Below are 26,037 nucleotides of genomic sequence, written 5' to 3' on the forward strand. Positions count from 1 at the left end.
CACCATGATAATGCCAGTCAGTAGAGCAGTGCTGACAGCCATCATGAGGAAGCTGTCAATGAACCAGGTGTACCAAATCACACCATTAGAGACACCCATGGCCTTCAGAGTCTCCTTCAGCCTCATCTCCTTCTCCAGCACAATGCTCTTCACCACCATGGACACAGAGTAGATCCAGGCAAGCACCATAAAGATGGGGAAACAGCGGTTTAGGGTCAGCATAAACCTGGGTGACGGACAAACCACAAAGTTCCACTGCAAGGTAAATACAAGGTTTATCTTCATTGTTTAATCTACCATTTGACATATTTCCTAATATTCTATTCTAGGCATATCTAGTTATTGGTTTAGTGCCTATGCAGACACTGCAGCTGTCAAATGTTTGTATTCACTGTCTCAGAAACAAGTGTTGTTGCACATTTAGATAATAAAAATTGGTTGAGGAAAATATTCACAAAAACTCTAAAACATTGTGATCAAAATCTGTGATGTAGACAGTAGAAAGCTGTATAATCTAAAAGGGAAAATCAATTCCAGAGGGCAAATATTGCCTCTTAATAAAAAATTTAAAAAAATTCTGATACTAAGTGAATCATATATCAAATTTCTTTGTGTAATTGTTCTCATTATTGCCTTTAGTGCAGTAGGTGTGTTTATATGGGCAGGGAAGACATTTTCTTAGGCTAGTCTGTTTTTGCCACATCATTTCCCCCCATCACTTACATGTCGTCCACATAGCATGGGTAGGGCATTTGCTGCAGGTAAACACCCAATGGCCAGTCATGACCTGTCTGTAACCTGAGGATGCCATGCTCAATCATGTCCTGCAGGTAGGCAAAACCTCCCCAGATGTAGCGCAGGTCTTCCACAGGGTCCGCCCGGGGGCCAGGGTCCCAGTACCTGAGAGAGAGAGAGGGGGGTGATGGTTTATTAATCTCTCCATCACATTTATTTTAATAATGAAACAATTAATGAAATATGTTTAACTTAATAAATAAATAAAAACAGTAGAACTTAGAACCTGAAAAATCTCTGCCCACTTGCAGAGAAACATGCAAACTTGCTATTTAAACTATTAAGGTACAGTTATTTGTGTAAGTACAGTGGCCCCAAAAAGTGTTTGGACACTTAAGTCACACTTAATAATGGATGACACTCATTGATAGATAACAAAATATCAAACAAAAATAACTTTTATTTTAAAGAAATATAGCACAAGCACACGTTTAATGCAAACATTTCATAAAAATAATTTTGGCAGGTTTTTCTAATTTAAAACATAAATATACAGTTCAAATTGAGACTTTTGAGAAATTATTTTGACACTTTTTGTTTGTCAAACTAAGTGGAAAATGTCCATAGTTAATGTGATATATGCACTCAATGTGTTTGTGCACTAGAGGGCGCTCTAGTTCATTCCCTTGTATGTTGTGATGATGTAACAAAAAGATGACAGAGTGCAGTCATCATTCATGTTATATAAAAGATAAAGATATAACAGTTAATGTGATGAACTAAACCTGTGCTTACACCTGTGCTAGGACACCTGTGTAAACTTGAGGAGAACTGACTTCATACATCCTGACTTCAAAATCAAAAATGACCTTGGGACCAGTTAGTTAAAAGAAATTGCCAAAATGGCTAATAAAAGTGAAGCTAGCATCAGTTGTTTCCAAATTCTTCTTAGTTTGTAAATTCTGTTATCTGATACAATGAAATTCATAATTTTTTTAAGTGTGGCTTAAAGGAATAGTTAACCCAAAAATGAAAATTCTCTCATTAACTCAACCTCATACCATCCCAGAACTTTATGACTTTATTCTGTTGGACACAAATTAAGTATTTCATCAATAAAACATTTCAACTCTAAAATGCACATAAAGGCAGCATAAACGTAATCCATAAGACTCCAGTGGTTAAATCCATGTATTCAGAAGCAAAATATTAGGTGTGGGTGTAAATTTTCTTCCCTGTCCAGTAGGTGGAGATATGCATGAAAAATGTAAATCACCAAAAACAAAAGAAGAAAGAAAGTGGAAAATGGTAGTAAAAAAGGACTTAAATATTGATCTGTTTCTCACCCACACTTGTCATTTAATTTCTGAAGACATGGAACCACTGGTGTCTTATGGATTACTTCTATACCTTCACGGTCCTGTCACTCTGTCAGTCTAGGTTTTGGCATCATCGTCCCATGTCTGTCTTGTGTTTCATTGTCTGTCTTTGGGTGAGCACACAGTTTCAGTTGTATTCCCTGCCGTGCCCTCTTTGGTCTGTCTTGTTTCATGTCGTGAGCACGGTTTCAGGATCCTGTCAGGATCCATCTCTCTGTCTTGTCTGCCACTCCCTCCTCTCCTTAAATACTCCCGCTGCCTGGCACCTAAGACCAGTGTGGCACACTGGTGGACCTCATTCACCACTTATCTTCCCAGCCTTGCTCTGCCCAGATGTCACTTGTGTACATACCACTCATGCTCGCCACAAATCCCATCACCAAACTCAGGTCAGGGAATTCTTCGGCTTTCTAGGGTGGGAGTGCTGATGCATCTGGATGGTCTCCGGGTCAGACCCACACGTTCCTGAGAGTGGGAACAGGACGAGGGAGAGGAGAGGGGGAGGGGGAGAATAGAGAGAGATAGAGAGAGAGATAGAGAGAGAGAGAGAGAGAGAGAGAGAGAGAGAGAGAGAGAGAGAGAGAGAGAGAGAGAGAGAGAGCTGGCCCTCAGCTCGCTGTACTGCTTCTGTCCGCGACACCAGGTGATGGCACTGGATTCCTCAGCTGTCCCTTTCGGTTGCTGATTGATGAAGAGATCCAGTGCCACCAGATTGAGCACTCCCTCGGCATCACAATCCTCAGTCAGCAGTGATGACTGCTTGATGATGCCTTGATTGTGCCTTGATGGCGCATCCTTCCTCCTTTCCGCGTTTTGACACCAGTGTAACAGTTCGTGGAAAGGAGGAAGCTGGGGCTGGCTTGACAAAACATGTAGACATTTCCAGCCGCACACAATGACACACTGCTTCACACTACGTTATGCTTTTCAGCTTCACTAAACATAAACTCTGTTGGCTTTTCAGCTCAACACTACACACAGTCCGCTTCATGCGTCTCTCTCTCTTGTCTGCCGCGGAATCCTATCCTTAAATACTCCCGCCACCCCACACTGGAATGCAAGACCGGTGTGGCAAACAGGTGGACCTCATTCACAAATTATCATCTGGCCTCACTCTGTCCAGATGCTGTTCTGCCCCGCCCTGCTTGCCACAGCTGTCTTTTTGTGTTTTTGGAGCTTCTGATTTTTTATACCCATTTACTTGCATTGTGAGTAAATTATTTTTGGGTACACAATACCTTTAAGTGTCCAAATATATGTTGTACCTTACACACTATATTTGTGTTAAATATTCAAAGTATGACACTTAAATGTGAACATTGACTTCATGTGTTCAAAACGGGAGTGCCAAAGAAACAAAAATCACAATTTATAATTCAATTCATATTATTTGTTTGTGGTGTCTGCCCACATAATGAAAACACAATGGGCCCACAGAGTCATTCTATCCCTGGCTGTTTGTATTCTTTTGAATCTCAAAGCAGGACGGCTTCAGTGAGATCTGACCAGGCTAACACCTGCAGGTATGTTTTGATTTCCAGAGTGGATCTCAGTAATGAGTGGTGTCACTTTGCAGTGCAAAACAAATAAAAGCTAAAGCACATGTTATTGTACCTGCTCTTTATCTTTACAGTATCTTTCTATTATGACAGATTAACAAAAGTGTGAGTAACCACACCTTACATGAGATTCATTATAAACACTTTCTAAACACTAACCCTAAAGTCATAAAATCTCATTATTCGACAGAGACAATTTTTACTGCTTTGCTTTACTATGATCTGGCATGGATGTTTGATGACTAAGGTGGCAGTATTTCACCATTGAGGACAGAATTTGTTTTTTTCTTACAAATTTAGGGAGTGTTTGCTGGGAATAGGATTCATACTGAAGATATTCAAATTTACTTATTTGTTGCTTCAATTGTTTAATGATATCTATTACACTTACTTCCAAATAAGTGTTATTTCCTGGCTGCTACACAGTGTGCAGAAAGCTGTATGTCAAATGAGTAGTAAAAGTACTCATAAGCATACTTCTGCAGTGTAGACAATTTGCAATCAACTTTCTTCGTAGAAAGTAAGTGGTGCATGTATTATGTCTAGGAATGTAGATATACTACACACCTGCATACACACCTACAGAATGTACTTCATCACTGTTCAAGAAAGAAATTCTTCATCGAATTTAGTACATAATAAATGTATGGAAATTCTGAGACAGCATTAATCTGCATCTTGGGAAGCACTGAAGGCTATATGAGTCTCATTGGACAAACCTTTGTAGATCAGATAAAAACTGAGGGAGTCTATCACCAAAAAAACACTTATGAATGATGTTATCACCTGTCTTTGATTTTGTTGGTACGTTCCACTGCATCAATGTCCATTCTGATCTTGAACTTGACGTGATGTGGCAGGTCTGTGGTCCAGGGGTACATGTCCACGAAGACCAGGCCTGCCCAAAACTTATTCTCCTCCAGCAGGTGCAGAGCTTGATGGGTCATCAGATTCTCATCCATGTGACCCACAAACTTATCCAGGCTTATACACTATTAAGATAAAGGCAGAGTTTAAGTATGAGGAAATAGAAGATAATATATGTGTTTGAATGTTGAATTCTAAAGCTGTATGAATATGTGCAAATGTTTTCACCAATATGCAATATGTTTGTGAGTGCGTCAGGTTTTTTCTGACATTTAAGTGACCAAACGTATTGTCCCTAGATATGGCTTGAGTCCCTCCTTCAATGTAAGTCTATGGGGTTTTTTCACCCATTATACACCAAGATGTGAACACATTTCTCAAAAGTTGCATAAGAATGCTTGAGGTGGATACATTTTGTATTCAGAAAAGGAGACATAAACTACAATGGAAATCATTTCATCAGCATGCTCCAAAACTGCAAGTCATTTACTACATTTAATAAAAAAAGAGGCTTCCCCAGTGGCTACAACTTTCCATTCTCCATTTCTATTTCACAGCAATTTCCCCAGAAGTAACATTTTTACTTTCTTTATTCACAAATTGTTTTCGTGTTATTCCAACATTTCGCATAAATTAAATTAGCAACTTGACTAGTGATGTTTACCTTTGCACACACTAGCAATAATTTATTAATGTCTGTGTGTGTTTGCGCACAACGGTATGTAAGAGTGTCAAATTTACAAGTGCCGAATCAATTCTCCATATAGCAGGGCACTTGTTCTCAAAGCGTTCCATTGACATGGGAAAATCACAGAACACTGGCTCTGTGCTCTGGCTCTTCACTCGAGAGCTGCTTTACAATAGCTGAGTGAACAGCTCCCTTTCACATGCCATCGTTCTAGAGCCGAGAGGCCTCCTACTTCATGTACACCACATCCAATGGTGTCATTCACAGTACTGTACAATACCACCAGAGGTCCTGAACACACAACTGAATGGAAAGACTGAATGGGACCCTCTGCTGAACTCACATGTTCTCCCAGGGCACTACACATGTTCTCAATACATTCAGAAACTTTCCGAAACACTCAACTTCAAGATCATTGTCCCACAAAACCACAAACGAACCAAAAATAGACAATTAGTACACCATACTTCTTCAGTAACGCACAAGGGCAGAGTTCTTCACAACAGCTTACGGTAAGTTTCAGCCAGCCTAAATGTTGACAGCTATACCTAATAGGCTAAACGGGCTGGGTTTGTTTGTAAAGCATGAGAGCTCACTGCTCTGACTGAAACAAAGCGAGGCTGATCTGCCTATGATAGCCCTCTCCCACCATCACCGTCCCACTCTAATCAATTTGCAGTCCAGCTACGGGGGACGATTGTGGCTTGGGAGGTGAGGTAACAGGGCGAAGCTGAGTGATTTGTCCCACATTGAAGCCCCCTGTCCACAAAAACATGGTGCTGGCAAAGGGTGGCTCTCCCACCCACTGCCCACTTAATCAATGCCATACAAAAGAGGAGCATGCATGTTGTTGACAGGTTGCTTGTTCTTTTCCCTTTCACCCATCTGGAACTGTTGGGCTCTATATTGCCATGCTAAGTGGTCTTTCTTGTGGTGATGTGCTGAGAGCAATCAGCGCTCTGCAGAAAAAGGGCTTTAGTGCTTGGAGCTAAAGAGACTCTCTTTGTCAAGTGAGGAATGGCTCAGTGATGGTTGGAGGAGATACTCTACACCAGAGGTTCTTGGTGGTGAGACGCAAACAAAAATAGGCTGTAGACAGTAGGGAAAAAATATGCTAAATGCAAATTATCAAATTAAACAAAATAATTGTGCAAAGTTAGGATAGCAAAATAAATAGGCTTTTCACATTTTTAAAGGGAGGAGAAAAAGCTTTCCACATCTTTTGCTGTAGACATCAAAGTCTTAAGATTTGCCAGCTTCAAGCATGCATTGCTGCATGAATAAATAATGAGGTTTAAGGCTTATTTTTTGCGAGATGTATGTAAAGATGTATTCTTCACTGCCTATGAAATCCCACAATCCTGTGTGCGCGGATCATCAGCGAATAAGCTGAAGAAGAAAAAATGGCGATAGACAATTTGTGTAAGTTTTTTTCCAACTTTTGATTTAACTTCTAGCGAGAAATGAGTATTGTAGTAATGAAATATTGTAATGATTACCCTGTCTTGTCTCTCTGTTGCCCCCTTGTTTTCCATCTTGTCACTTTTCACTTAAGTTTTCACTTTAGTCCCTTATTTAATTCCATAGTCCACCCTGTCTCGTTTCACTGTTGCCCTCTCGTTTTCCAGCTTGTTGTCACTTTAGTCCTTTATTTGATTCCACAACCCTCTGTTAGCGTTCGTATTCACTGTTCATTGTTTACACCTGCCCTGGTTAATTTGCCTTTGGTTTCTGTTTATCACCTTGTTACCTTGTTTGAGTTCTGTCCTTTCATTCGCCACCTTTCCCACGTTTGTCTATTTATACCCCGTGTCTTTGTGCTGTCTTTGTCGATCGTTGTTTGATGTCAACCTGGTGTGTGATTCTCCCTCGAATGCCCTCTTTGTTCATCTCGTGTTTAGTTTATACTTTTATGTTTCATTTCCCCATCGTGGGCTGTTCCTTTGTGTTTTTCCTGTGCTGTTCATTTAATAAAGTTTGAACTGCGTTTGGATCCGTACCTCCTCGTCTGCCTCATTGCTCAAACGTAACAGAACGATCGAACACAATGGATCCAGCAGTTTTTCAGGCAAATTACGATCTGCTCAGCTTGAAGCAAGGGGACCGACCTATTGAAGACCACATTCACGACTTCCTGGGTCTGGCAAACGTCTCTGACTTTCCAAATTACTCTCTCGTGGTCTTCTTCCGAGGCAACCTGAATGATGGGCTGAAGGAGCGGCTGCCACCGGCTACGCGCGACTGGACGCTTGACGCATTCGTTGAAGAGACCCTACAGATCTGCGGTTCTCATCTAACTGTGGACATCATCGAGGAGAACCCCGTAGCGCCTCCCGCAGAATTGACCCTCCATTCGCCCGTGGTTCGTCCTTTCGCGCCGGTCAACGAGCCAGCGCGGTCCTCCTCGTCTGCCGGAGAAGGAGAAGACGGGCTTCCGCCTCCGGCCCACGCATGTCACGGTGGCGAGCTGGAGCCCACGCATGTCACGGTGGCGAGCTGGAGCCCACGCATGTCACGGTGAGCGAGCTGGAGCCCACGCATGTCACGGTGAGCGAGCTGGAGCCCACGCATGTCACGGTGAGCGAGCTAGAGCCCACGCATGTCACGGTGAGCGAGCTAGAGCCCACGCATGTCACCGTGAGCGAGCCCGAATCCTCGCCAACCACGGTAACCCAGCCAGAGCCTGAAGCCTCGACCGTCCCTGAGGCAGCGCCTGTAGCCCCGATCGTCCCTGAGGCAGCGCCTGTAGCCCCGATCGTCCCTGAGGCAGCGCCGGTGGCCCCGATCGTCCCTGAGCCAGCGCCGGTGGCCCCGATCGTCCCTGAGCCAGCGCCGGTGGCCCCGATCGTCCAAGAGCCAGTGCCAGAAGCCTTGACCGTCCAAGAGCCAGTGCCAGTAGCCATGACCGTCCAAGAGCCAGTGCCAGTGCCAATGGCCGTGACCGTCAAAGAGCCAGCGCCTCTCGAGCCCCCTAGGGCTCCGCCTCCCAAGTCTCTCGAGTCTTCCAGGGCTCCTCCTCCCGAGCTTACCAGAGCTCAGCCATCCGAGTTTCCCGAGCTTACCAGAGCTCAGCCATCCGAGTTTCCCGAGCTTACCAGAGCTCAGCCATCCGAGTTTCCCGAGCTTACCAGAGCTCAGCCATCCGAGTTTCCCGAGCTTACCAGAGCTCAGCCATCCGAGTTTCCCGAGCTTTCCAGAGCTCAGCCATCCGAGTTTCCAGAGCTCAGCCATCCGAGTTTCCCGAGCTTTTCAGAGCTCAGCCATCCGAGTTTCCCGAGCTTTCCAGGGCTCCACCTCCTGAACCTCTCGAGCCTACCAGGGCTCCGCCCCCTAAGCCTCCTACGGCTCCACCCCCAGAGCCTCTCGAGCCTCCTGCAACTCCGCCTACGGGGCCTCCTACGGCTCCGCCTCCAGAGCCTCCGATTGCTCCGCCTCTCGATCCACTCAAGCCTCTGACGGTTCCGCCCCCAGAGCCTCTTGAGCCTCCTACGGCTCCGCCCCTCAAGCCTCTCGGGCCTTCCGGAGCTCCGCCTCTCAAGCCTCTCGGGCCTTCCGGAGCTCCGCCTCTCGAGCCTCCCAGGGCTCCGTCTCTCAAGCCTCTCGAGCCTCCCAGGGCTCCGTCTCTCAAGCCTCTCAAGCCTCCCAGGGCTCTGCCTCTCAAGCCTCTCGAGCCTTCCAGGGCCCCGCCCCTCAAGCCTCTCGAGCCTCCCAGGGCCCCGCCTCTCGAGCCTCCCAGGGCTCCGCCCCTCAAGCCTCCCAGGGCCCCGCCTCTCAAGCCTCTCGAGCCTCCCAGGACTCCGCCCCTCAAGCCCCTCGAGCCTTCCAGGGCTCCGCCCCTCAAGCCTCCCAGGGCCCCGCCTCTCAAGCCCCTCGAGCCTCCCAGGACTCCGCCCCTCAAGCCCCTCGAGCCTTCCAGGGCTCCGCCTCTCGAGCCTTCCAGGGCTCCGCCTCTCGAGCCTTCCAGGGCTCCGCCCCTCAAGCCTCTCGAGCCTTCCAGGGCTCCGCCCCTCAAGCCTCTCGAGCCTTCCAGGGCACCGCCTCTCAAGCCTCTCGAGCCTTCCAGGGCTCCGCCTCTCAAGCCCCTCGAGCTTCCCAGGGCTCTACCCTTCAAGCCTCTCGAGCCATCCACGGCTCTGCCTTCCGAGCCTCCTCCTGAGCCTCCAGCGGCTCCGTCTCCTGAGCCTTCCTTGGCTCCGTCTCCTGTGCCTTCCTCAGCTCCGTCCCCGGAGCCTTCCAGGACTCCGCCTCAAGAACTGTCTACGGCGCCACCGCCCTCAGCTCCGCCTCCTGAGCCTCCAGAGCCTCCCTCTGCTCCGCCTCCTGAGCTTTCCAGGGCTTCGCCCCCCGAGCCTCCTACGGCTCCGCCTCCAGAGCCTTCTAGGGCTCCGCCTCTAGAACCTCCTTCGGCTCCACCTCCTGAGCCTCCCTCAGCTCCGCCTTCTGAGCCTCCCGAGGCTCCGCCTCCCGAGCCTTCCACGGCGCCGCCTCCCAAGCCTTCTACGGCTCCGCCCACAGGGTACACCATGGCTCTGCCTGCCTCTGCTCCGCCCCCAGGGTCTCCTGCGGTCCTGCCTATGCCTCCTGCGGCGCCGCCACCCAAGTCTTCGACTGCCCCGCCTCAGAGGTCCTCCTTGGCTCCGCCTCACGCGGCTCCGCCAGCTCCCCCAGTGGCCACACCTCCCAGGTCCCCTGAACCGGCCATTGGCCCACGACCACCTCCCAGGCCACCGAAGCTGGCCTCCTCCCAGGCCTCCTGACCCGGTCCCTGTCTTGTGGCCTCCTCCCAGGGCTTCTGCCCCTGTTCCCGTCCTGTGGCCTCCACCCAGGCCTCCTGCCCCTGTTCCTGTCCTGAGTCCTCTTCCCTGGCCTCCTGACCCAGTCCCTGCCCAGTGGCCTCCTCCCAGGCCCCCCGACCCGGTCCCTGTCCTTGCTAAGTGGCCAGCTCCCGGGCCATCTAAACCGGCCTCTGTTCTGCGGCCACCTGACCCTGGTCCCTTGACACACCCCCATAGACTGCTTGCCTGCCCTCTCGGCCTCCATGGTCTATCTATCTACCCTCTCCACCTCCCTGGACTGCCTAATGGCCCCCGCGGACTTTCTGCCTGCCCAGTGTACCCCCCCTGGTCCGCCCATGTGCCCACTTGTCTCTGTCTGTTTGCCCCTGGTGCCCTCATTTTGGTTTTTCTTTGTGGGTCTTTTTCGTCTTTTGTTGTTTTGATCGTCTGGAATCCGATCCTTAAGGGGGGGGCTATGTAATGATTACCCTGTCTTGTCTCTCTGTTGCCCCCTTGTTTTCCATCTTGTCACTTTTCACTTAAGTTTTCACTTTAGTCCCTTATTTAATTCCATAGTCCACCCTGTCTCGTTTCACTGTTGCCCTCTCGTTTTCCAGCTTGTTGTCACTTTAGTCCTTTATTTGATTCCACAACCCTCTGTTAGCGTTCGTATTCACTGTTCATTGTTTACACCTGCCCTGGTTAATTTGCCTTTGGTTTCTGTTTATCACCTTGTTACCTTGTTTGAGTTCTGTCCTTTCATTGGCCACCTTTCCCACGTTTGTCTATTTATACCCCGTGTCTTTGTGCTGTCTTTGTCGATCGTTGTTTGATGTCAACCTGGTGTGTGATTCTCCCTCGAATGCCCTCTTTGTTCATCTCGTGTTTAGTTTATACTTTTATGTTTCATTTCCCCATCGTGGGCTGTTCCTTTGTGTTTTTCCTGTGCTGTTCATTTAATAAAGTTTGAACTGCGTTTGGATCCGTACCTCCTCGTCTGCCTCATTGCTCAAACGTAACAAATATACACTTGTTTATCGCCAAAACTCTTTTAGATTTTGTTCTAGATTATTAGATTATTTTGATCGGTTGGATGACTGAAATAGACGCGTTACCTTTTGTGAACACCAGCGGTTGATCAGTTGCTGGTATCCTAGTAATGAGGATATATTACACTGCCTCAGATTTTAAAAAGTGTGCATCGCATACAAGTTGGCATTTGTATGGCGATGCATCGTTTTTGCATCGGTCAAAACCGATTTATTTATACATAATTATTAGTAGAGGCGCTATACATTTATTATTTGTAAAGTGACCAATAATTTGTGACCAATATTTTATATGTAGATTGATTTCTCCTCTAACTTTTTCTCCAGCGCATTCTCTCATCACCACTGATGCTACGTAAATATGTAGCAGCAGTGTAGATTGATTTCTCCTCTAACTGTTTCTCCAGCGCATTCTCTCATCACCACTGCTGCTACGTAAATATGACGTATCACAACACTACGGAGACCGAGGCGTGTTCTGAGAGTCACATAGAACATGGGTGCCCAATACTCGATCGCAAAGGCAATGCTGGTAGATCACACAAAATGTAGATGTGCTTTCGTTAAATTTCAATAAAAATAAATATAATGTCTTCTTTTAGTTTCTGTCTGACATGCACTTGACGAGTACATTTTGACCAGGCGAGATTTTTGTTTATTCAGTTGCCATGACAACTCTTCGCCTACCAATGGCTTCTGAGAACAGAGCGCGAAATTGCGAAACTAGCAGTGTTTGAAACTAGCCACCAGCAGCTACTGCCCGGATTATGCAAAACTGTCTGATTCCATTCTGTGCAAATCATCAGAATAAGGTAAATGCCATTGCTATTGTAATCTATTGTGCTGTAGGTTTTGGGTTTGGGGTTAAAACTGAATGATATCAACATTGAACATTAGTATATTTATTTAATTAATTAGAAAATGAATTCCTTGTAGGGATACATGCAGTAGTCCCAACAAGCATTTATTTTAAATGAAACTGTGTTTTTTGTTTTTAATTGGTAGGTCTTATTGAGTTGGTCATTTTGTAGATCATTAGTAGATCATCAAGCAAAAAAGTGTGGGCACCCTTGACATATAATATAGATTAACATGGCAGTGACAAAGCTACATCTTCCACCAAATAATTACAAATGTGATGTCTGGAAACACTTTGGGTTTCATAAGAGAGATGGAGATTTTGATAAAACCATGCAGTTTGTAAAATATGTCATGCTGCTATAAAATATACAGGCAGTACGACTAATTTAATAACACACTTGAAGCGCCGAAACGAAAGCAAATTCGTCTGCTGGCAAGTTACGGAAAATGTCTTCATTAATTAAGACAATTAAGTTAATTTATAATTTATGAGTTGCTGTCTGTCTGAACCAAATAAATAAAAGCAAACTATCTGCAGCCTACCATATTGGATTGCATATAATATTTTTTCCCATTGCATTGTGTTGAATTTAATCGAAATCTGATCGCATTGCATCGGTAGCTGCTTCATATGTAGCTTTAATGTATCGTTGGCTATGCATCGAGATGCGTATCGCATCTGCCTCAGTTATGGAGATGCACATCCCTTGTTTCTAGAGGTGCCTTCATACACAAACGCTGTCTGTTGAGTCTTTGGCTGATAGGGCAGCGAGGCAACAAGTCAGCTACCTTTGGTTTTGGACACAGCCGATATTTAAGTTATTTGAACAAATCATGTTAAATCCAGATAACTAAAAATAAACTGTTTTGTCAATGGATTAGTTAGTTGTCTTGGCAAAACTTAAATTGAGAAAAAGTTTTTGTTATTTTTTGTTAATGTATATTAACAAAGTCAAATAGACAACTAGCTTAAGTTAAGTTGAGTGAACAAATTGTTATTTTTTTTTTTTTTTACAGTGACTCCAGACTACATTGCACTGCAAAGACAAAACACAGTAGCTACACCAACACTGAAATCGAGAAAATTTGTCTTAAAGTTTTATGGTTTACTGAAGATTTGGCAGTTACTGCAATTTTCACACTCAACTTTCTGAATCTGAGCACAGTTGAACCAAACCCAATTTTGGTCAAAACTAAGAAATTAACAAAATGTGTATTTATTTACTGTGTTTTGGTTATGGTTTGTGTTGACCACAATGTGTTTTGAGCAGTGAATTTTTGGTTGCTTAGAGCATGAAACCATTGAAATTCAATGGTACAATGGTACAATATACAATTTTGGTACTGCATTGGATCTTCACTTGAGGCCCAATCAAAAATCTGCATCCTGAAGCACAACCAGTTGAGAACCACTGCTCTACATATTGGAACTTACACTGTTACTGCAGTGCATCCAGAAAGTATTCACAGCGCTTCACTTTTTCCACATTTTGTTATGTTACAGCCTTATTCCAAAATGGATTAAATTCATTATTTTCCTCAAAATTCTACAAACAATACCCCATAATGATAACGTGAAAAAAGTTTGTTTGAAATCTTTGCAAATTTATTAAAAATAAAAAATGGAAAATAAAAATTAAAAAATCACATGTATTCACAGCCTTTATTCCTTGATGCTTACAAGCAAAGCGTGACAACTGTTTCAGAAATCGAATGCTAAAGCAGGACGTGATTCTGAGCGCCCCCCTCCCCAGGCCTTCAGAATTTCTTCAGCATCCCTCAACAGTGCAAATGAATGGGCAACTAAAGTCAGATTGTCAGATTCATCAGCCAATCAGATTGATTTAGTTGTTCTTGGTGGGTGTGATCTTTAGGATATGTCCCAGTCAAGGCCTTCTAGCTGGCCTTGAGTGACGCAATCACGCTTTAAGTGATGTACGTAATTCAAGAGCGAAAAGCGCGAGATCTTGCTTAGGAGTAGGCTGTCATTGCCACATCACCACTGAGAAAGAGATTCTTTTGGATTTAAAAACATGAGATTTAAAGGTCAAGTGATGCCATGCGAGGAGCAGATGTGTCAGCGATGGGCTCTGCGCACTTTGCTGTTTTTGTATTATTTTCATGTTATAATCCGGTGAGATTCAATACACCCAGTTACATATTTATACTTTGAGCTAAACATGGCAAAGAAGTCAAAATCCTCTGGCTCTGGAGATATAAAAAGACACTTATGTGCTCAAGCTGAAACCTCTGACAGGCCTGCAGAACGGGGACTCGGTTTGGATGGCGTGCCCAGGGAAATTCAATGTTGGTCAACTGTCCAACATGTTGGTGATGCTGGCAAAGGTTGTTGCTGACTTGGAGGATCTCGCTGTAATACGTAGATTGATTATGGTGATGGAAACAACATTCTCAGTTGGTTACAAGTGTGGCAGATGTTGAGAAAGGGATAGATTTTCTGGAGTCATCGGAAAGGGAATTATCCACTAATCCACTCGTGACCAAAATAGATCTGGAAAAAGATCTTGAAAATATGGTGAAATTCCTAGACGAGCTCTTCCCGAGTCTGCTCAACATAACAGGCCACAAGTTGGAAATCGAGCTAGCTCACAGAGACCTGGCTCACAGATCTGCTGAGGTAAACAGGCCCCGATCAATTCTGGCCACATTTTTTAGATCATCTAATAAAGATTTTGTGTTGTGCGAGGCGAGGAGCAAAGGAAACTTTCTTGGAAGAATCACAATATTTTCTTGTTCCTGCAAATTCTGCAAATTCGACAAGAAAGAAACGCAATCGATTCAAGGAGTGTAAGAAACTCTTGCGTCAACAGAAGTTCACATTTGGACTGATGTTTCCGGCCAAACTGAGAATACATGCGAAGGAGGACAGCAAAGTATTTACGTATCCCATGCAACCACTGTCCTTCATACATTGGAGTGAGTAAGCATTTGGTGTTTCTCATGTGAGTAGATTGACTCACTGAACATACACTTGATGGTCTGAGGAAGCTGGGCACCATTTTTGTTTCTGTTTGTGTTGGTTCTGCCAAACAACTGGAGTTTGTTTTGTGGAATAACACTCTAAGAAACTTTTGCAATGACGGAGGATTGGTGATGAATTTATTAGTTCCTTTTGCTTAGGCCTCCTGTTGGCTGGAGTTTGTTTTGTGGAGTATTTTTGCGGGAAATTGGAATGATTACGTCATCTGCTGCACTCATTAACAGCTGGCTCACTGAACAATTGTTTACTGCAAAGTTTCAGGAAACTGAATGGCTTTATATCGGCTGGAATCTGTTTTGTGGAGGAAAACACTTTTGAGACAGTTCTGTGAATTAATCTACACGTTATTTGTGTTTATTCTGCCTATTGACTGGTGTTTGTTTTAAAATGTATTTTCTGTTATAAAATATTGCCACAAAAGAAGAAGCAGAAGCACCAGACTTGAGCGATTCGATGGCAAAGTTGCCATAGGCGTACATTTTGAGTTTAGAGGGATTGAGGGGCTAATGCGCACGTATTTCTTTATTCTGTTTGTTTGGTTCAGGGTTTTATTGTTGCACTAATGTTGGAATGTGGTCTGTATAATCTTGTTTTTGATCCACAATTAATTTTTTCTATTATATCAATATGTCAAAAGTTAATATGAGTGGATTGTGTCTCTCCACGTGGAATGTGAATGGGTTGGGGCACCCCATAAAAAGAAGGAAGCTTGTTTATTTTCTTAATCGTAAGAAATGTTATATTGTGTTTCTTCAAGAAACACATCTTTCATTTGGGAAGATATAGGGTGTTCATGTTTTCTTTAGTGTTGGCTCAAGTAAGAGCAGGGGAGTCATTACATTAATAAGTAAACATCTACAGTTCAAATCTCTCAAATAGATTAAAGATAAATTAGAGAGAATCATTATTGTTTTAGCAGAAATTCAGGGGCAAAGGTTGGTTTTGGCTAATATTTACGTGCCTAACGTTGATGATCAGGGCTTTTTATTGATCTTGAAGTGATGTTGTAAGCCACTGGCACCCCTCATGATATAATATTGGGAGGAGACTTACATTTTTTGATGGACTCAGTCCTTGAACATAGTGAAACAAAATTGTACAAGCCCCCTTGAGCAACACTAATGCTTCACAGGATGTGTAAAAATCTTGGTCTTGCAGATATTTGGCAACTCATTTCATCCCTCATTTCATCTGTTCATCTGAAATGGCAACTCATTTCATCTGTTGTTGATTGCTCAATTGGAAACATCTTGGTCTCAGATCACGCCCTGGTGAGTTTAGAAATGTTGCCTCATACAGAGAAAAATAAATCATATAGTTGGCGCTTTAATGCATCCCTTTGGCAAAATCCTGATTTCCAACAAATGTTAAAGACTGAAATCAATGTTTATATGGAGACCAACTGGTCCTCAGTATCTTCTGTGGGCATGGCTTGGGAGGCAGTTAAGGCAGTTCTTAGGGGTTGGATCATACATTATGCCTCATTTACCAAAAATTCCAAAGCACGAGAACTTGTGGAGTTGGAAGGGAATATTAAAAGTGCAGAGGCAGAGCTGAAGTGCAGAATGTCATCTGATGGCCTCAGAGAATTGACCTGATTGTATACAGATTTAATACAATTTTGTTATGGAAAGTGGAGTTTTGGTTATTCAGGGACAAAGCAGGTAAGCATTTAGCTAGGTATATAAAACAGAGAGAGTCTTTTTCTACCATTCCCTCAGTGAAATCTGCTGGTGGTGGAAAAATTACCTTGGTTATTTATATTAATAATGCCTTTAAAGAATTCTATCTTGATCTATAGTTCCACATCTTTGTCTACTGATGAAGATATTAGAACATTTGTGGAACCATTAGAACTCCCTAAATTGATGACTGAACACTGAAATTCTCTTGATTCTGAGATAAACTTGGAGGAGCTTGATGAGGTAATTAAGTTGATGAGGTAATTAAGGCCTTACCTCCCGAAAAGGCCCTGGGGCCAGATGGTTTTGCAGTTGAATTTTATTGTAATTAACATTTTTTATGAAATCTTAAAATAATAAAGAAAAACAAACCCCACAACCCCCCTCCCCAACCCCACCCTGGGGTCACACATACATATATATATATATATATATATATATATATATATATATATATATATATATATATATATATATATATATTGTGGAGGTTGGGGATATATATAATCATACTCACTTAAAACTATACTACACTACTCTCTCCACTCCAAAGTTCTGGCTTTCCTACATGGACATGTTTTTTTTCATGCGACATAATGAATGATGCAGTGTCTTATTCATTGTGAAACTGTGTTTTCTTAATGGCATGAATCACACCAATGGCCTAGACTTTAAATGCACGGCCTGCCACTGTGCTGGAATACTGATAATTTACCATTGTCACACAGAATACCAATTGGATGTAGTACTCATTTGTCTTGTAATTAACAAATAACTATATTTTCTCTGATAGTAAACTTATAGATACTGTATGAAAGAATCATTAAAATATGATTTATGGAAGCACAACTATTACACTGCAAAAAACAATTACATAAAAATTACCATTTTTGTCTTGTTTTCCTTTCAAATTATCTAAACATTCTTAAAACGTAATTTACAAGTTAAATGGGATAAGGTATTATGTCTTGTTTTAAGATAAATCTGACAAAATGTTGTGAACTTTAGACCTAAAACAAGAAAAAATATTTGCCAATGTGGTAAGCAAAATGAACTTGTTTTCCCTTTGAATTAAGTTGATTTTGCTTACCCCATTGGCAAACAGTTTTTTCTTGTTTTAAGCATGAATCACACAGATAGATTCTCTCAAAACAAGACTTAAATTCTTATGACAGTTTGCTTGTCAAGTAAATAAATCATGCTTTAGGTTTAGATATGTTTACTGGAAAACAAGACAAAAATACTTGTCTTGAAAATATTTTTTTGCAGTGTACACAGACACTTATTACATATCTATGTTCTGTTATGACTCTTCACACTTTTGGTAATGAAGCAGTTTATTATTGCAATTTTGCCCCCCATTTTCTTTCTTTTTTTCTTTTATTTTTTTTACACTATTCAGAAGAGAAAGGTTGAGGAATACGAAATAAGTATTCATAACTCCAAAAAATGGATGAGGTACAGGGGTGGAGTGAGGTCTTGTGTCACTAAAGACCCGAGTTAAGCATTAAAGGGTTAATAAGAATTGTTGCAATGTGAGGTAAACATGATTTTCAGAGATCTTCATTGGACTCACCTCACTGTACTGGTTGAACATTCGTATTGTCTGATCTGTCAGGTTGAAGACGTTTCTCCAATCAAAGTTTGATGTGTTCATATATCTGTCATCCTCTGGGCCATTGTGCAGGAAATTGAGGATGTCTTTTGTAGTGAAATCTGTGTCTTTAAGACGTCTGTCCAAGAAGTCCATCACTGTGGGGTTTCTAAGTGTGTCCTATGGCCGGGAGGAAAAATAGAGAGATAGGTCAGACATATATAGTATGACAGACAGCAACAAACAAGGCAATAAAACATAGCAGTTAACATAAATAGAAAAATAAATATTAAAACATCCCTAAAATAAGATTAATTTACCTCTCAAGCAAAATTGCCTATTCTAGATACTTCAGAGATTGTACTGTATATAGAATATCAATTAGCATCAACCTCACAAAATTTCATTACAAATATGCTTAAAGGAATAGTTCACCCAAAAATTTAAATTCTCATCCTCATGCCATTCCGACTTTCTTTCTTCTGCATAACACATATTAAGATATTTAGAAGAATATCTCAGCTCTGTAGGTCCATACAATCCAAGTGAATTGGTGCTAAATTTGTATGCCCCAAAAAGCACAAAGGCAGCATAAACATAATCCATAAAACTCCAGTGGTTAAATGAATGAATGTTACATTTATATAGTGTTTTTTTTTTACTCAAAGTGCTTTACACAATGAACAGGGGACTCTCAACCACCACCAGTGTGCAGCATCCACCTGGAGGTTGCTATGGCAGCCACAGTGCACCTGTACACACACCACACACCTAGCGAACAACAAAATTAGCGACAAAGTACATTGAGCCACTTTTTGAATTTATTGTTAATAGTGTAGAGTAACCAGTGTTGGGTGTACAAATACAAAGTAATTAGTTCCATCCATCCATCCGTCCATCGTCAACCGCTTATCCTGTGTACAGGGTCGCGGGGGGCTGGAGCCTATCCCAGCTAACATTGGGCGAAAGGCGGGGGACACCCTGGACAGGTCGCCAGTCCATCGCAGGGCCAAGTAATTAGTTCATGAAATGTAATTACTTTTAAGTCAACATTAGTGTAATACATTACATTTTAAATTCATGTAATCAGATTACAGTTACTGACTTTCAGTTCATTTAATTACTTTTAAATACATTATAGGGCTATGCATATATATTATATATTATTTATGTAGACTGCATGAAATATAGCATCGTAATAAGTCATTGTGAAGGAGAAATGTGAGGTGCTGAGTTTATGACTTGTGTGTAACAATGACAAGAAAGAAATATAGACATTATTTTGAATTTGTTGTGAAGAAAATTGAACCATCAGGTTATGATTACTCTTTCAATGAAGTAATTCCGTGTAAAGTACAGCCGTGGCCAAAAGTATTGGCAGTGACATAAATATTGTGTTTTGCAAAGTTTGCTGCTTCAGTATTTGTAGATTAGTTTTTCCACATGTTTTTATGGTATACTGGAAAACAATGATAAGCGTTTCATAAATTTTAAAGGCTTTTATTGGCAAAAAATGTATGCAAAGAGTCAATATTTACAGTGTTGACCCTTGTTCTTCATAACTTCTGCAATTCGCTCTGGAATGCTTGATATCAGCTTCTGGGCCAAATCCTGACTGATGGCGATCCATTCTTGATTTATTAGTGCTCTGAGTTGATCACAATTTGTGGGCTTCTGCTTGTCCACTCGCCTTTTGAGGATTGACCACAGGTTCTCTATGGGATTAAGATCTGGGGAGTTGCGTGGCCATGGATCCAAAATATCAGTGTAATGATCTCCAAGCCACTTCATTATCACATTTGCCTTGTGATATGGTGCTCCATCATGCTGGAAAATGCACAAATCATCACCAAATTGCTCCTGGATCACTGGGAGAAGTTGCTCTTGCAGGATGTTTTGATACCATTCTTTATTCATGGCAGTGTTTTTGGGCATAATTGTGAGAGAGCAATTTGGATCCAATCCCTTGGATGAAAAGCAACCCCACTCATGGATGGTCTCAGGATGCTTCACTGTTGGCACGACACAGGACTCATGGTAGCATTCACTTTTTCTTCTCTGGACTTTCAATTTTCCAGATGTCCCGAACAGTCGGAAGGGGGGCTTCATCAGAGAAAATAACTTTGCACCAGTCTTCTGCTTTGCAATCCTTGTACTTCCTGCAGAATTTCAGTCTGTCCTTGATGGTTTTTCTTGGAGAGAAGTGGCTTCTTTGCTGCCCTTCTTGACATTGGTCCATTGTCCAAAAGTCTTCGCCTCACTGTGCATGCAGATGCACTCACACCAACCTGCTGCCAATGAGCAAGCTCTGCACTGGTGGTGACACGATTCCGCAGCTGACTCCTCAGGAGGAGACGGTCCTGGCACTTGCTGGACACTCTGGGACGTCCTGAAGCCTTCTTCACTGCAGTTGAACCTCTCTCCTTGAAGTTCTTGATGATCCGGTAAATGGTTCTTTCAGGTTCATTATTCTTTGCAGCAATTTCCTTGCACGTGAGGACATTTTGATGCTAAGCAATGATGGCTGCACGTCTTTATTTAGAGGTAACCACTGCTAACAAGAACACAATGATTGGAAGCAATTCTTCCCTCCATTTATAGCAAACAGTCTGCTTTTATAATCCAATCAGATTGATAGAGTGATTTCACCTGACTAGTACTCGTTCACACTTTCCCAGGTGCTGCTGATATGATTAGTGAAATGATGTTAGATGGTCATTTTGTGCCAGGAACAAAAAACTGTGAAATTTGGGTTTTTGTTTTTGGCCAATGATGCTTTTTGCAATTTATATAAAAGGCATCTGATCACTCTGCACAATAATCTAGAAACCAATGTGAATCAACACCACAACAACTGAAGCAGAAAACTTTGCAAAACAAAACATTTATGTCACTGACAATACTTTTGGCCAAGGCTGTAATCTGTTTACAGTTTTATAGAAATAATTATTAATATGTAGTGGATAGCTATTTTTAAGTATCTTACCCAACACTGATAGTAACTATGTAACAAAGCTTAATCATATTTTGCATATCGTCACCTTCCTAAAATAATGTCCTAAGTCATTTTTTGACAAAAATTATTTTTTTGCCTAAATCATGTCCTCATGATTTTTTGTTTTCTGAAAAACCTGAAAAAATGACTTTGGACATTATTTTAGGAAGGTGATGGACGATATGTAGTATCTGTCAAAGAATCATCAATTGAATAGAAGTGTAAACTAAATAATCTTCAACTATATGTGGGAATGGATTAACTTTTATAAATCCCATATCATGACAAATAATAAAATCTGAATACCTTAACCCATGAGAGATAACAGGGTAACAATATAGTACAATGAACTTGATATGTTCATGACATTGTTGGCTTTGTGGAATGTGAGCAGTGACAAAGAGAGGGAAGACGTCTGTGTATATGAGATGGAGAGAAATATAGAAGTTACCCGTATCATATTCATTTGGACACTGCTTTGGAAGAACTGCCACAGCTGGGGTACAACCTCCTCCCAGACCTTCCCTATTTTCTGCAACCTCTCCAGCTCTTCAAAAGTAGTGTTGGCCTAGAGAACACACATACACAGATCTATATGCATTGTCAGCTTCATATGCCTTCAGAGCACTGGGATGTACAATGAAAAAATAACTGACTCAATTTTCCGGCTAATTGAAACAAAAACAACCATCCATGTAACCCTGAATTTTCAACCATAACTAAAATTTATCTCTTTATTCCAGCCAGCTGAGTCGTCATCAAGCGTTTGATATAATCTAAAATATGTGTTGATGTCATACAGCTCAGCAATTCAAACAAGAGTTGCTTAAGGTCATGTCTACATTCAAGGATGCTTGTGTATGATTAATACAGTTAGAAATAGAACGACACCTACATGAAATTCCAGCATGTAATTGTCAATGCTTATGGGGACAATTCATGTGAGCGAGTGGGTGGATATCAATGTCTTACACTCTTTAGTATCTTTCTGACAGCAGGGGAGTCTGGGGTGTACAATATCTTTCCCATCAGCAGAGGTTTCACTGTATTCCACATAATTTTCGTAACAGGGTTCGACTCCAGATTCTCCATCAATGCATTACAGAATGGAGCTATGGGCAGTGAGAGTGTGTGAGAGAGAGAGAGAGAGAGAGAGAGAGAGAGAGAGAGAGAGAGAGAGGAGTAAGAGAAAGTGAAAGCAAAGCACAAAAAGAAAAAGAAAAAGAAAAAGAAAGAAAAGTGTAACAAATGAAAGAGAAAGAACTGATAAAAGGAAAGAGAAAGTGCAGAAAATAGGACAACAGAAAGCCCCTCTATACAATATGCACGGCATTTAGCCTATTTTAGTTTATAGTTAACCCTATTCACAAGATTGAACATATTCTTACATCTGACACAGTGGCCCTGCATTGCATTAAATAGCATCTTATCAAAACAAGTGCCATTTATTTAAAAAGAACAACAGCCCAATAATACTTTTCAAGCAATATATATATATATATATATATATATATATATATATATATATATATATATATATATATATAAAACGTAGTTAGAAAGAAGGTTAGAATTTACAGCTATGTGTGGCAAAGTACTTTTGGGGTCACTGTTTTTCATATGACTAGATTACCAAAAGATTAAAAAGCAAATTTAAGTATAAAGGAGGGAGACTGAAACAGTTCTCACTTGCGGTCCTATCATAAATGTAGCTGCTGTGGCCTCTGGAGTTGTTGATGCCAAGGAAAGCCTTGTAGTTGTTGTCTTCGTACCAGTTAAAAGAGGAGACCCGGTTGCCCTCACCCTCAGGATAGCCACAGAAAAGATCTGACACAGTGGACATCAGCTGACTGATGGAAGAGGGACCTCCTGGTTGAAAGATGGAGTACATGACCCGCATCAGGTCTTTGAAGCTCTGCCTCTCTGCAAGCTGTAAGAGAAAAGAGATTTTATTAAATGTGTAAGAAAAGGTGTGGGGTCAATATTTTTAATTCTGATATACAAAATGTAACTACATATAATAGCTATTGTATGCACAGGTTCTTCTTATTTAGAAAAGACAAAGATACATTTAAGTTTGTATTTTTAGAATCTTAAAAAGTAATGCTTTAAGACATCTGAGACAGAAGCCAGGACATTCAACAAATAGTAAAATCCTAAAGGAATAATGAGAGAAATGTCAGTCCGTTTCTCACACAAAGCTACAGTATCATATTGTTTAAGAATACTTGTAATATAGAGCAGACGTTGCATAAAACACTTTTATAATATTTTTGTATGACAGTCTGAATCGCTATCCACTTTTGTTGTATGGCTAAGAGAAGCTTGGACATTCTGCTTAATATCTCCTTTCATTATCCACAGAAAAATAAAATTATTCTGGTTTCAAGAAAAAGCCATTATGGCTTTAACAGTTCCACTGTACCTCACAATATCTGATGGACTACATTTAGCTGGAGTAAATATTGAAGCATTGGAAAGGGTTGTTGTTCAAACAAGGAATATAGGTTTAACACAAGTTCATCTGAATCAAGCTACCTAATTTGTAGCATTATGTTACCACAAAAAAATATTAAGAAAACAAAATGTATAGTCCATAAACATTAAAATACATAGCTTCGCATACCTTATCTCTGTAATGTTATATCCAATATTGTAACGGCACAATTTTACGTATCGTCAGTAAAACATATAATCTGGAAAATGCCGTAACCAGTAAATCCCTGATCTTATCACACTATAGTATTTAAATCTTGTGGGCATACGTTTGAAACAGAGTGTATTTTAATTTTAATGGATGGGTCCCATTCGCTCCCATTACTGTAACAGTGATTTTTGTTGTAAAAACATAAACAAGGGGTGAGTGGAAATAATTTTTTTGAGCTAATCAATAAAATTCTAGTGAACCTGGAACATTCCTAGAAAGGTTTTTCTTGTTAAAACACTATTAACTAACAGATAGTTGGCACAACTGCAGAATGTGACTCTTAATCATGTCAGATTTAAATACTCCAGTCATTCGGCTGCAATGTGCAATTAATTGCAAAAAAAAAAAAGATTGAGGGAGGACATTTTGTTGAGGACAAAATCCCTCATATGCCAGCTCTACTGACACATGGCAGCCTAAAATCCTTGATTAGGACATGCCTAAATTTACCCTTATGCTTAGTTGTGACTAAATTTGGCATCCTGATGGTAAAAATAAGGTGATAACTATACTTGCAATTGATCCGATTTAAGTTCAGCCATATAATCTTGTCCCAAAAAGTATAAAGACACACTTATCTGTCACACTTAAAAAAATAAATAAATAAATAAAAATAAAAAAAGAATCCTCTTTTCAGAAAAAACATTTAAAATATAAATCTGTTTTTAAATTACAAAACAATAAATGTGTTGTTCAAAATGTTTTAATGATATCTTGCCATTTCTGGTTGTAAAACATTAGTGGAATATGTCCAAAGTTATTGTGGTGAACTTCTTGTGAACTTGGGGATCTGACTTCATACATTCAACTTCATAAAAATCACCTTAGGACCACTTGGTAAAAAGTAACTGGCTAAGAACATGTTAGATCTGAGAAAAGGTCTACACTGGAAAACATTTGGAGTGGGGTTTACCTTAAAAATTAAATTAAAATGTACTTGTAATACTCTGTTTCAAGTGAATTTTACTCACTCTTTGTTTGTACATTTTACTTGTACAATGTAGCACTGAATTAAGCTATGCATTTAAAAGTGTACTAACATTCCAAAGCTTTTTAACATACTGAGTCATGTACCACATGACACAAGGAAGCCTTCAGATGGAAGTTGAATTCATACATCACAGTCTATTAGACAACATCACCTTGCTTTAATTGAGATAGAAACAAGAACCAGAGCTGTGTACGCAGATCTGAACACTTCGTGCTCAAAATACGATGATGGTAACAATGAACAGATAATTTTCTTAGTAGAACTTCAAACTCCACAAAACAAGTTCCTAAATTAAACAACAAAATCAACAATAAGAAAATGGCATAAATAAACTTGCAAATAGTGAAACCATGCAAGCTCATAAATGATTAAAGCGTGATGCATGCTGTGAACACCAGATTCTAAAAGTAAAGTTATTTATTTAATTTACCTGTGATATTTACTCAAATTAGCAAAGAAATATGACAAGGTTTTCTAATTTATGATTGGTACAGTACAAGATTATGCATTATAAATATAAACAATCATACATAATATTTACTTGTAAGCTAGAGCATTCATTTTTGAATGAGTACAAATGTAGAATGAGTACAAATGTAGAATTGACATAATATTTTCAAGTTCATACTTAAACTAACATATTCAGTGTAGAAAGTACATAATCTTTTCTGCATTTATTTAATCACAAAATAGTATGTAGTATGATTTGTTTGCAGATGCCAATTGGTTTGATATTTAGTTTCTAATAAAATGAACTATACATTTGTAAGTGTGACTTAAGACTTAAGCCAAAAGTGCCTAAAAACTTTTTGAGGCCACTGTACATACAGTATTTTCCTAATAGGGAAACCCTGCACAGAAATGAACATCTGTATTATGAACTGAAATTCAATGTGTATTTGAAACTGAAATTTCTCTGCAAAAGGGCAATCAGACATCCAATATTTTTTTACTCGAAGAATAAAATAATAGAAAACACCCTCTCAGAAAAACTTCTTTGTCTCTAACCAATGTGTCTCTAGTTGGGGTAGATCTACTGCTGAGTAAAATGTTAGGCCAGATTGGATTGTGAGGTCATATTTCCAGCATACTTTTTTCCAAGAGAGTATTTAAAAACAATTCTTACAACAATATAATGAAACAGCAATAAAAAA

At 40.9% G+C, this 26,037-nt stretch overlaps 1 protein-coding gene across 2 annotated transcripts in view; it reads right to left on the reverse strand.

Annotated features, from left to right (window-relative positions):
* Nucleotides 1-26,037, reverse strand: part of LOC127648890 (retinal-specific phospholipid-transporting ATPase ABCA4-like) — a 73,437-nt gene that overhangs the window by 29,184 nt on the left and 18,216 nt on the right. For both annotated transcript variants that reach the window (XM_052133706.1, XM_052133705.1), the window contains exons 9-15: nucleotides 22,875-23,115; nucleotides 22,158-22,297; nucleotides 21,637-21,753; nucleotides 18,173-18,370; nucleotides 4,460-4,665; nucleotides 724-900; nucleotides 4-226 (exon numbers count right to left, since the gene is read on the reverse strand). In XM_052133706.1, coding sequence (XP_051989666.1) covers nucleotides 4-226; nucleotides 724-900; nucleotides 4,460-4,665; nucleotides 18,173-18,370; nucleotides 21,637-21,753; nucleotides 22,158-22,297; nucleotides 22,875-23,115 — 1,302 coding nt within the window. The remainder of the gene's footprint in view (nucleotides 1-3; nucleotides 227-723; nucleotides 901-4,459; nucleotides 4,666-18,172; nucleotides 18,371-21,636; nucleotides 21,754-22,157; nucleotides 22,298-22,874; nucleotides 23,116-26,037) is intronic.

The sequence above is a fragment of the Xyrauchen texanus genome, chromosome 9 (genome assembly GCF_025860055.1).
Source record: "Xyrauchen texanus isolate HMW12.3.18 chromosome 9, RBS_HiC_50CHRs, whole genome shotgun sequence".
NCBI classification, from domain to species: Eukaryota; Metazoa; Chordata; class Actinopteri; order Cypriniformes; family Catostomidae; genus Xyrauchen; species Xyrauchen texanus.